Below are 12,829 nucleotides of genomic sequence, written 5' to 3'. Positions count from 1 at the left end.
GCTTGGATGGAGGTGATCCCGAGTGCCGCCTAGGAGCACGCGTCCCTGCTGCTACCACCGGCTGTGGAATTCGCCGCGAACTATGGTCGCGCGAGGGCGAACAGTCGTGCAAAGGCGAATGGTCGCGCGGGCGCACAGGCGAGTGGTCGCGCGGGCGCGCAGGCGAGCGGTCGCGAGGGCGCGCAGGCGAGCGATCGCGCGGGCGCGCAGGCGAGCGATCGCGCGGGCGCGCAGGCGAGCGATCGCGCGGGCGCGCAGGCGAATGGGCGTGACGGCGAGGGATCGTGCTGCCGCGTAGGTGAAGAAGATCGCTGGTGGTAAGCGATGGCGAGCAGCATGTGTAGGTGAATGATCGCGTGATAGGGTGCGATGGTGATCAGCATCCGCAAGAGGGCGAGCGTTCAGGGTTGTGCGATGAGGAGCAGCATGCGTAAGCGGGCAATCGTGCAGGGTTGTGCGATGGCGAGCAGCATGCGCAGGTGAATGATCGCGTGAAAGGGTGCGATGGTGATCAGCATCCGCAAGAGGGCGATCGTTCAGGGTGGTGCGATGAGGAGCAGCATGCGTAAGCGGGCAATCGTTCAGGGTTGTGCGATGGCGAGCAGCATGCGCAGGTGAATGATCGCGTGAAAGGGTGCGATGGTGATCAGCATCCGCAAGAGGGCGATCGTTCAGGGTGGTGCGATGAGGAGCAGCATGCGTAAGCGGGCAATCGTTCAGGGTTGTGCGATGGCGAGCAGCATGCGCAGGTGAATGATCGCGTGAAAGGGTGCGATGGTGATCAGCATCCGCAAGAGGGCGATCGTTCAGGGTTGTGCGATGAGGAGCAGCATGCGTAAGCGGGCAATCGTTCAGGGTTGTGCGATGGCGAGCAGCATGCGCAGGTGAATAATCGCGTGAAAGGGTGCGATGGTGATCAGCATCCGCAAGAGGGCGATCGTTCAGGGTTGTGCGATAACGATCAGCATCCGCAGTTGAGGGTCGCGCGATGGCGATCAGCATCCGCAGTTGAGGGTCGCGCGATGGCAATCAGCATCCGCAGTTGAGGGTCGCGCGATGGCGATCAGCATCTGCAGTTGAGGGTCGCGCGATGGCGATCAGCATCCGCAGTTGAGGGTCGCGCGATGGCGATCAGCATCTGCAGTTGAGGGTCGCGCGATGGCGATCAGCATCCGCAGTTGAGCTAGTAGCTGGCGAACCATGTTCCTTCAGAAGTGTTGGAGAACGTTGGCGTGCCAGCTGTAACACACGTGGGCGATCCGGAGATCGCTGGCGAGCTGATGATCGCTAACGAGCTGACGATCGCTGGCGAGCTGATGATCGCTGACGAGCTGATGATCGCTGACGAGCTGATGATCGCTGACGAGCTGATGATCGCTGACGAGCAGAAGGCTACGCGTGGAAGCCTGTGCAAAGAAGAAGAGTCCTTGACCCCGACCTGAACCGAAGTTCTAGATCGCGAGGGCGAACGTGGGCGCACAGGGCACGTAACAGGAACCGCAGGGAAGATCATCTTGAAAGCGCTGACGAACAGGAGAGCGCTGACGAACAGAAGGGCGCGCAGGGAAACCCTGACACGCAAGGGAAGAACCCCCGTGGGGGCAACCCTTAGCCCCGAAGGGATCGTTGTCCGCCGGGAGACAGATGTCCGTCGGAAGACCGCTGTCCGTCGGGAAGACCGTTGTCCGTCGGGAAGACCGTTGCCCGTCGGAAGACGAGATTAGACTGCTGTCCATCTGCACCAAGACGGAAGATCGAGAAAAAGAAGTTGTAGGCTGCAAACGGAGATTCAAAAAGGCGCCTCAAGCACCCTTATAGGGAGATGAGAGGCCCTTACGACGAGGCGGACGGAGGGCCTTACGGCGAGGGAGGCCAACAGCAACAGCAACAGAAGAAACCTCCGAAGAGGAGTCTCTATGAGTGTACTCTCTCGCGAACGAAAGAGAAACACTTCGTGGAAGAGACTGGTCAGCCAGTGACCTAAAAGGGGCAATCCTCCGAAGAGGAGCTCCTGCAGTTGCCCAGCCCCTTGAGCGAAACTGCAGGTGCGACCGCTCAGCACCAAGAGCATAGTCGCACGAAAAAAAGGCAAGAGAAGAACCCCCCAAAAGAGGAAAAGCTCAAGCCTGGACAGGAAAAAACTTCCCTCGGAAGGAAAGTTATCCGCCCAAGGAGGCAAGCCTCCTGACTGTTCTAAAATGAACTGGAGAGCTGTCCGTCGACACGGGAGTACTACCAGTAGAAGGAGACACGCCCCTGACGACAATACAAGGGGGGAGGCAGCAACAGCCGAATCCCCAGGACTCAACCAGACAGCTCACACCGTTGCTATATTACAGAAACGAACTAGATCGGTAACTGTAAAAAAATAAAAACAAATAATATTAGTACACATTCATTCCCCCGGGAAGGCTCCGAAGAGGAATCCCGAGGAAAAGGAACAAGAATTACACAACAGGCACGTGCCCTCACAACCACTTACACTCGCGGAAGGAGAGCTGTAACCAAAACAGAATTATAACAATTATAATTATGTAACTATGTAATTATGTAATTTAAAAATGAATGAACACTAAAGAAAAAAACGAAAACCCCGAAAGGAATCGTTCTACAAGCTGAAAAATTAACAACTACAATTAGATTCATAAACTAATTGAAACAAAATGTACGGCGTAGCAACCCCACCCACACGGGAAGGAAGCTACAAGGGAGTAGTAAAACATAGTAAAAGGGTGAACGACCTCAAGAGAGAGAGAGAGAGAAAGACCGAAGTCAAACTCGATCGCAACCCATAAAATTAGGCCGTGGTGGCCTAACTGCCGAGGCCTCCACGTAGATATCGTACACTACACACACACATCTGAAAAGGAAACTTACTTATTTCTATACTCAAATATATATACAAACATGAAAACATGTTAACATATATATTGAGTAAAAGAAAAGTAAGCGATAAAGTAAAGACAAAACAGACAATGGCTGCCAAGCGAGGACCAAGACAGAGACGTCTGTCACAGTCCGAGCCAAAAGTGAAAGTGAGTATTCACCTGTGTGTGAGGGGGAGGAGGGGTAGCTAGCTACCACTCCCCTACCCCCCCGCTAACTAGCGCGGGGGTAATACACCCTCGTTAAATTCTAATGGCTCGCCATTTCAGCTACGCTAAAAGTAATAACCCTTTGTAAATAGCGTGGTTTGTATTTCGGTTACGGAACAAATTACATTTAAAAAGTTTTAAATTCTTTAAAGGCTAAATACGATATAACGGGCTCAACGTTGATTAACTTCGGTTCCAAGTTAGGACCGCCTACTATCAGGAAAGGTCGCATATAAACAAAACATTAAAATTTATTTTTATATGTTTATAAATGGAAAGTTAATCGAAGAGGCCTAATAAAGGCGGAGAGATATAAAATATATAGATCTATAACGTGATAAGAAAAATTACTAAAAACCTAACCACACTTCCGTCTAAGGGAAGGGTCGGCCATTTAAAAGTGAAAGAAAGTCCATACTCTCTTTGTCACCATAATTAAATCTATCCAAAACGAGTTCAAGTTTTGAGATGAAGATAAAACACCTGCATAGCGAAAGCTCAAAACTAGAATAGTGTACTTCACCAAATAGTTGTGAAAACAAATACAGTTAGTAACAGCGAATTAGTAGGTCTTGCCGGTAGCCCGACAGAGAGAAAATTGAGTTCTGTGTTTACATTGAGTACTGAGTACCTGCACGACAGATGGCGCTGTTGAAGTACACCCCCTACCTGCATAGCGATCGCTGGCGGATTTTTTACGTAGAGTTTTCTGTCGAGCAACAGAGTTGCAGCTTATATAATCACCGGCTAAGTTTAATATTGAAAAATGAGAGATTAAACAAAAATGTGTTGTGTACATATGATTTTTAACAGAGTTAACGAGTTGAAAGACAGTTAAATGTAACTAAAAAAACACTATCAGCGAATCTGAATTCCTTTATTAACTAAAACAAATATTGATACAAACACACTCGTGTGCGTATGCGCAAACACACACACACGCACGAGGAGACACGATCGGCGAGGAGGTAGAGATGGTGACTGCAATAACATACCGTAACTTACACTACGGAAATTTTAATCTAACTTAGCTTATTTATTTTTTTTTTAATTTTTATATTTCATATTTTTTTTACATTTTTTTCTTACGGTATGTTATCGCAGTCACCGCCTCCCCGACCGTCTCTCCTACTGCGCAGCAATTTTTGCACCTGTGTGTGTGTTTGTGCATACGCACACGAGCGTGTTTGTATCAATATTTGTTTTAGTTAATAAAGGAATTCAGATTAGCTGTTATTACTTTCTTAGTTACATTTAATTGTTTCTCAACTCGTTGACGCTGTTAAAAATCATATGTACTTTAAACACATTTATGTTTAATCTCTCTCTCTCTCGCGGAAAAAAAAAATAATAGACGTATCTAACACTATAACAGCGAAGAAGAACGAGAGAGAGAGAGAGAGAGAGAGAGAGAGAGAGAGAGAGAGAGAGAGAGATTTTATTTAAAGAACATGTTAATGCTATGTTTAGAGAGAAACAGAAAAAGAGAGAGGTCTTATTTAAAAGAGCTTGTTAATGCTATCATGGTTTTTTTTGCTTCACTTTTTTCTTTCTTTCTGTTCATCACGCTGGCCCTTCTCACAAATGATCGTTGCCAACAATCTCTTTGTCCTTTATCCCTATCAACAAAAGGCGTTCTATCTCTTCCAGGGTATTGCTAAGATGTCTTGTAATAATTGTGATCCCCTTCGATGGTTATTTGCTTTAATGGCTGCCTTCAGCTTGATGATCCTCGAGATCATAGGCCTATTCCGGCCATATTGTTTAGTCATACAGTATCACTCACATGCACACTGCTCTCATGTTTTTCTATAATTTCTTGCTTCAATTCTAATGAAAGAATTGCCTTCTTCCTGTACTGAAACTTAGCTTCTTAGGCACCATGATTATAGGTAAAATCAAAAAGGAAATGTGAGAAAAGGAAGAAAATAAGCACTGTTAATAACACACCAAACAGAGGACAACCACACGATACACACAAGAATAGAGAACTGAGCACTCGACGCTCAATGGCGTAATGTTTACTTCGTGTGTCGAAATAAAATTCGGGTGTAGAGTCAAAAATTTGCTCGAATTTTTCTTCGGATGTTGGAAAATTCGGATGTAGATACGTTCGTGTGTAGAGGTTCCACTGTACTTCCCTCTTGTCCTTTCATCACTACAGGCGTTCCTGTTGTACTCGATCTTACAACTAGCTCCACAGCACTCGCAAAACTTTTCATTAAGAATTAAATTATTTCTTTGAAAATATTCAACCTCTAGTTCAGTACCATCACTAGAAAAATAGTGATAAAATTCTTCATAACCAACATTGCACTGCACACAATCCGTAGGAATTAGGCTTTTGATACTAACGCCAGAAAGGCCAGCCACTACCTTTGCCATAGCTACAACAAAACAAAATGCTGGTTTTCCTTCATTATTCGAAGTATTCAGTTAAACACAAACCAGTAGACGTAAAGGTAACTTTATTACTCCGCTGAAATCCTAGTAAAACTTGGTTTTCGACTGAAGTCATTTGTAACTGGTTATGAAACCATTACATCAATGATGTCACAGCTCTCAGCCAATAAACTGCAATTGGAACTGCTTGTGTTTGCATAAGAAAGTGAGTTAAAGGGCTCAATATAAGTAAACATTGCCGTAAAGGAAACGTCTCTCCCGACTTAGGAAAAATTTGAGGTAAAAACTTATCAACTTCATTTAATTCCAATCTCTCATAAAAAACTTTACTTTATATTTAGCTTTTCACATGCTCTTTCCATGTAGGTGATTATCTTTTTTTATTATGGAGTGTGGCATGCTTCTGAAGTTTTACCGAGAAACCCCATATTTTCTGCTATTTTCTTAGGGATTTAATATGCATCTCAGAGAATAATGTACAAAGGAGAAAAGCCGAGTTTTACCATTATTTATCGATTCACCAGTAAATTTTCCTAACCCAAAATACCTGGTTCCCACTGGGTGGCCTCCATTACCACAGAATATATTAGGGTATATCTTAACTATTTATCTGCGATTGAAATAAAGGTCATTTTCGAAGAAAACGGGAATTTTTCTATATATACCCTAATATTTTATTACCTGTAATAAAGTTTGTCCTGTGTATTTCTATAATAATAACCAATTGACCCCTTTATATACTTATGCCTCTTAGGCATTTTTATCAGTGTTTGAGTCCAGTGTCCATTCAGAATTAATCAAATGTACAAACCCGCTAAAAAGTAGCTCAATTTTCCTTCCACTAGCTGAATCTTCTCTACCGAAGACACATTCCCGTCCACCCCAAACCCTTCCATGTGACGTTTGGCTTACCATCAATCCCTCATATTGAGAGGGGCTCAAATTACTAGAACCACAGGAATTAAGATTCAGCAACATTGATTAAAGTAGAAATGATCATATTAATGAGTTGGTTTACATCTAAATTAATCTAGTTGTTTATTGAGGTAAATCTATAATCAGGAATTTAGCTTGAGTAAAAACTGAAGTTAAAGACATTGTTTGGATGCACAATATCATATGGTGCATTGTATTCAGAATGATATTAAATTCACTGTTCATCTATAAATCATGTTAATTGCTGTGTTAGTTGTTAATAAACAAAATATGGAAACGGGGGTTTGGAGGCAACCACATTATAGAACTGACTAAACCTTATGAATATTTGAAGGACTCCAGCCAAGCAAATACAATTTTATAAACTGTATGCTTCTTTCCTGCAACTAGCATTCATAGTACGACGTAGAATAATGGATCATTCACTAAGCAACGACATCAGCATTCAGACCAATCATTTTAATGATAAAATGCATGGTACATGCAATAATGAATAATTCATTCAAATATGAGTGCATTTCTTTTAAGGGGGGTCAGAGGGGAGGTATAACCTTTGGTAGATTAATGTTAGAGTTCTCGGTTAGGTTAGGTATGAACTTGGGGTTACGTAGTAACATTGGGTTTGTTTCCTGCATGAAATATGGTTTTTCAGTTAAAGAACCTTGTAATTCAAGCATCTTTAAAACTTGACATATAAGAATTTAAGCTAAATACCATCTTCACTATCTTCTTCAGAACTGTTCTTATTGTCAATAAACATACCAGGAATACCTCTTGTTTTCTTCATTAGGATTATATTAACGCAAAGTTAACCCTGTATACTATATTGACTGCAGTTATCAGCCCGTAACAATGCAATTACAAATGACCTTTGTTTACATATGGTAACACATCTAGCACCATCATAGTCTACGATAATGAAGTTTAAACGGTACCTATCAACATTTTCTCCCTAATGAGAAACTTTACTATAAAAAACTACCAAACCCCTATGGCAAGGGCCAGTGGCAGATAGGACCCAGATTACCCATAATAAATAATCAAATTTTCTTACCTATAACCTACTTTACCTATGAAACGGAAATTAAATAACCCCACAGTGAGTCACCTAACAGAAGTAGCATATGTTAATAAAATATTTATGGTAACTCCTCCAATGGCAAGGTAGGGTCGCTTAAGCTACCCTACGGTACACATTAGATGTTGACATTCATGGTCTATAAGCAAGCATTTTTAAGCTTAAGAAGTGTAATCTGCAACCAATCTAATACAATAACTCGGAGGAAACAATATAAATCAAAATTAATCTTTTCTTAATGTCGACAATCAACAAAGAAACAAAAAGACCTTTGTCATGAAAGCTTCGTCATTTCTCATTGGCTCGAAACCAACCACTTAACTTAGGTTTTTTCAGAGCTTAAATGGCCTTATATTACAAACAAAAATCAACCAAATTGTCACACCATACCTCATCTTGATCTATCTGGTCCCCCATGGCAAAAGGAGGCTCGAAAAAAAAAATCTCCCTTAAAAAAAAGAAAGAAACCTGCAGTGAATCTGCACGCGACGATGTGAAATCTTTGTTTTGATGTTGTTGTTATGACGTCACACGGACCAGCTGGTACAAACAAAAGAGCGTCGCTCTGCACAATGCAGATCGATTACCCCATTAAAATTAGTAATTCATAACTTACGACTCTAATATCAACTTATATGTAATACATACCTACATCCTCATATGATTTAATTTACATTGAAAACCGTAATTTTAAAACATTGTAAATACAATAAAATGCTGACATTTTGGTCGACTTTTAATTACATGCTTAACTGCCTTTAAAACCCACGACTCTAACATTAACTTATTTGCAATAGATACCTAGATCCTTATATGATTTAATTTACACTGAATACCGTAATTTTAAAACCTTCTAGATACGATAAAATGCTGACATTTTGGTCGACTTTTAATTACATTCTTAACTGTATTCAAAACCCCAAAAAGGAGCTATCAATTCAATTTTGCATATGTGTGAAAAGGTGTGTAATATGATCTTGCAATAAGAAGTTTCCAGACAAATATTCTCCCATGATGCAATTAAGAGTGTCAGTTACGATGCTAAAATAGACTGCTTCATGGGTGACTGGCATTGGAACAATGTCGTTTTAAGATGGGCTGCGTCTTTAGGTTTACACACAACTGCGACCTAAAGTGCATAGCATTACTTTCTAACAAAGGAATGTAATTACGTACAGTAAATAGAGTTTTTCAATTTACGGGATGTACTAAATACTCTACAGTCGGAATAGCTTATTCTAACATATATTTTGTATTATGAAAAAAAAAATTATCAGGATTTTTCAACAAATGTATGCGTACACGTAATAATCATACTCATAATATTCATGGTTTATCAGTTTTTGTCTTTTAAATTTAAGGCCAAAAAATAAAGATTCATCTCAAGGTTGGTGTGATTGAACTTCTTATCTAAATTGGATTTTATGCGTTGTCTGTGAAAAGCGTATTGTGATTTCCGTAGATATTTTCATCAAAATGGCAAAATATCAACTTTGTGGCTTTGTATCATGGTCGAAGGTACGCAATAATTGCAAATGGTAATAACGACTTGGAAGTTGGAACTGACATGTCAACATAGTCAACCAAACAGAAGTTTGTGATGCCAGCGTATATTTGATATACTGTATATTCAAAATATGCTTAATTAAAAATGGATTAATTACTCTAAAGTGTCCATAATATATGGATTTTACGAATAGTGACACTTTTTGAGTAATCACTCAATTTATGATTAAATAAAACACCATTTTTTCAATTTTTGTTAATAAATATCTACAAAAAGTATAACATGACCCTCATTTGACAGTGAATTCCTCCGCTCGATCGTACGTTCACTTCGTTTTTTTTTTTTTTATTACAACTTTCGATAAGTTAAAACTTGAATTGTGAATTGATAAATGACGCTAGAATTTACCCTAATTGTGAAATCGTTTAACACCAAATTGGGCTAACATTGGTATTCAAGGTAAGCCTAAACCATATTCATTGTTTTTATTTGAAAATTAAGTGTTAGGCTTAGTATACCCCTTATATTTGACACCAAATAATTTTTTTTTTTCAAACAATTTTGATGGTATATTTTGGTTTTCAGTGTGGTTTCTATGGTCGATTTTCCGTTTGTGTGTGTTCTAAGTCATAGGCCTAATTCGGTAAATACTTAATTTTGGTCAAGATTTAATTCAGGAGTCAAGATTATAGCTTTCAAATATCTTGGTTTGACTTTCAAATAATTCTCTTATTATTTTATGTCCGAAATAAGTAGGCCTACTATTATAGATAGAGATTCTTTTCAAAGACAAATAGGGTTGTCTAGGGTACATTTGGAAGTTAGTAATCAGGACCTGAGAATGGGTTGGTAAATAGGTCTAGAAGGGGACTGGGTCTTTAGGATTGGGGGATTACGGAAATGAGATAATGCTTCCTAACCTAACCATCTCTAACCCAACATAATTACAATTCAACCCATTGTAACCTAACCTAAGCTAGTGTTCTAAGTCATCAGACCACATAATCTGACCTAGGATCCCATTATATATTGGAAATTATGAATAAAACATATATTATGTACTTGGGTTATGCCTACTACTCATATCAGAGTCAGAATTGTAAATTATAGATGTGCCATTAGCATCAATCTAATTTGATTCTAGTTATACTTCATACTCCTTGCATAATTTTGAAAATATTGATAATTGTGTTAAATATTCTTCCTCTTGCTTAATTGTGGCAGTTATACAGTTGAAAATATTGATAATTATGTTAAATATTCTTCCTTTTGCTTAATTGTGGCAGTTATACAGTTGAAAAATATTGATGATTATGTTAAATATTTTCCATTTTGCTCTACTGTGGCTGTTATACGGCTGTTGTAGATAGGCAAGAATGTATTAATTATTATTATTATTATTATCATTATTATTAGCCAAGCTACAACCCTAGTTGGAATAACAAGATTCTATAAGCCCAAGGGCTCCAATAGGGAAAAATAGCCCAGTAAAGAAAGGAAATAAGGAAATAAATAAATGTTAATTAGTTTAAGGTGCTTTAAACTGAATATGAAACATCTTTCTGTGTGCTATTGCGACAATGTCTTAATGGGGGACCTCAGTAGGAAATGGTTTTTTTTGAGTGAGGGATTAGGGAAATAAAACTTTGCAACCTAACCCAACCATCCATAACACAACACAATATTAGACACTGTGTCCAAGCCTGTGTGAGGGGTCAAAGCCATCAGACCACATAGGCTGACCTAAGATGTCGTGTAATTATTGGAAATTGTAAATAAAATGCATTCTATGTACTTGAGTTAGGCCTACTACCCTTACCTCATTCAGAATTGGAGGTTCTATATATACCATCAGTATCAATCAATTCCAATTCTAGCTATACCTAATCATCATTTTGAAGATATTGATAATCATGTGTAATATTCTTCATTTTGTTTAATTGTAGCTGTTATACAGCTGTTCGTTCATCGTCCCCTTCCAAGAAATCAATGTCATACTGCCAAATTCTATGAAAGGAAACATGAACATGTTCCAGATGCTCAGCAAATGTGATGTTAATGGTATCAGAGACATTTGAGAGTGATTTACAACTTGAGCCTACAAAGAAGATATAAGAATGAAGGGAAAAAGACTTTTTGGAAAGTTATATTATACCCATCATTTCAAAACAGATATTTTCCAATGCAAATTATTTACTTGTTTACCTAGTCTAGGAGTTAGTCATACTCCACTAAAATGCAAACTGCAGGACAAACAGCTGTCATTTGGCGTGGACATCATTTAAGTAGACACGTTTGAAGAGTTACGTGAGTGTGGACTAGTCCACACTCTCATATCACTCAGGAAATAAGAAAGAATTTAGTTTATTCTTGAAAGACTTCATATTGTTCTTCCTAATATGGAGTGAGTTTATTGTGCAATCTTGGGACTGCATAGTTAGGAGACCCACGTCTTCTTTCCTACCATTATCCCTACACTAAAGGGTCAATTGCCTGATGCGCCCTCTCCAATGCCTTCTATCAAAGGCATCCTTTTCTGCAAAACCTCTTCTCTCCATATCATCCTTCACCTTATCTTGTCATCTGATTCTCTGCCTCCCTCATTCTTCTCCTCTAAGAGATTCCTACCAAGACCTCATAACTTCCTTCCCACCCTCCTCACCATCAATCCTCAACATGTGCTAACATGTGCCCACACCATCTCAGCCTAGACACTCTTTAACACCTCTGTAATCTTTACTATGCCTGCTATTCTTCATATTTCATTATTTTCCTATCTTTTAAGCAGTGATATTCCGCTAATCCACCTCAGCTTTCTCATCTCTGTTTTCTCAAGCGTTGCTTCCTCTTTTTGTCTTAGAGTCCATGTTTCCGATCTATACATCAACACATATTATTACAGTTCTATAGATCTTGAATTTTAGCTTGATTAGCATTTTCTTATCGCATACTACTCCAGCTCCCTCTTCCTCTTCCCCAAGGCTACCTTTGTCCCATTATCAACTTCAGCCTCACATCCTCCATCCTGACTTATAGTAGATCCCAAGTATCTAAATTGTTCCACCTGTTTTGTAAGAGTCCCTACTTTCATGCATGGCTATTCTGTCCCTACCTTCTTTACTGCTCACCATAGCTTCAATCTTATCCACATTTACTCTCAAGCCACATCTTTCCAAAGTCTCTTGCCACTCTACAACCCTTCTCTGTAAGTCTTTCTCATTTTCAATGGTAATCACCAAATCATCTGCATATAGTAACTCCCACAAGACCAGCATGAATAGAAACAGGCTTTATGCTGAACCCTGGTGTAATCCAACACTAACTTTAAAGATTTCTGGATTTTTTCCCAACGGCTGTTATTGCATTTGTCTTTGTTCTTTTGTAAATCATCTCTACCATTCTAACCAACTTCTCCGGGATTTTCCTTTTCCTCTAGCACCAAAACACCCCTTCTCTTGGTATTCTTTCATAAGCTTTCTCTAAATCTACAAAACCACAGAAAAGCTTCTAGTTAACCTCTAGCCTCTTTTCCTGTAGTTGCCTTACTTTAAAGATGGCATCCACAGTCCCTCCCCGCCTCATGAATCCATACTGGTGTTTATAAATCTTTACAATTTTTCATCTGGTACCCTCTCAAAAACTTTCAAACCATGCTCCCCTTTAGTTACCACATTCCATAGCATCACCTTTCTGCTGGAATATAAATACCATTAGACTCGCCTTCCAGTCTTTATGCATTATTTACTCTTCTCATATTGCTCTTAATAAACTCAGCATCCATTCTTCCTCCTCTATAGCTATTATCCAGAC

At 39.9% G+C, this 12,829-nt stretch overlaps 1 protein-coding gene across 1 annotated transcript in view; it reads right to left on the bottom strand.

Annotated features, from left to right (window-relative positions):
* LOC137658577 (ubiquitin conjugation factor E4 B-like) overlaps positions 1–8,057 on the bottom strand; it is a 144,704-nt gene extending 136,647 nt beyond the window's left edge. The window contains exon 1 of the mRNA XM_068393481.1: positions 7,903–8,057. Within this exon, the coding sequence (XP_068249582.1) occupies positions 7,903–7,929 (27 nt within the window). The 5' untranslated portion in view covers positions 7,930–8,057. The remainder of the gene's footprint in view (positions 1–7,902) is intronic.
* Between the last annotated feature and the right edge of the window lie 4,772 nt (positions 8,058–12,829).

The sequence above is a fragment of the Palaemon carinicauda genome, chromosome 1 (assembly GCF_036898095.1).
Source record: "Palaemon carinicauda isolate YSFRI2023 chromosome 1, ASM3689809v2, whole genome shotgun sequence".
Lineage (NCBI taxonomy): Eukaryota > Metazoa > Arthropoda > Malacostraca > Decapoda > Palaemonidae > Palaemon > Palaemon carinicauda.
Note: the sequence above shows the minus strand (reverse complement) of the source record. Positions and strands in the feature narration are given on the sequence as shown.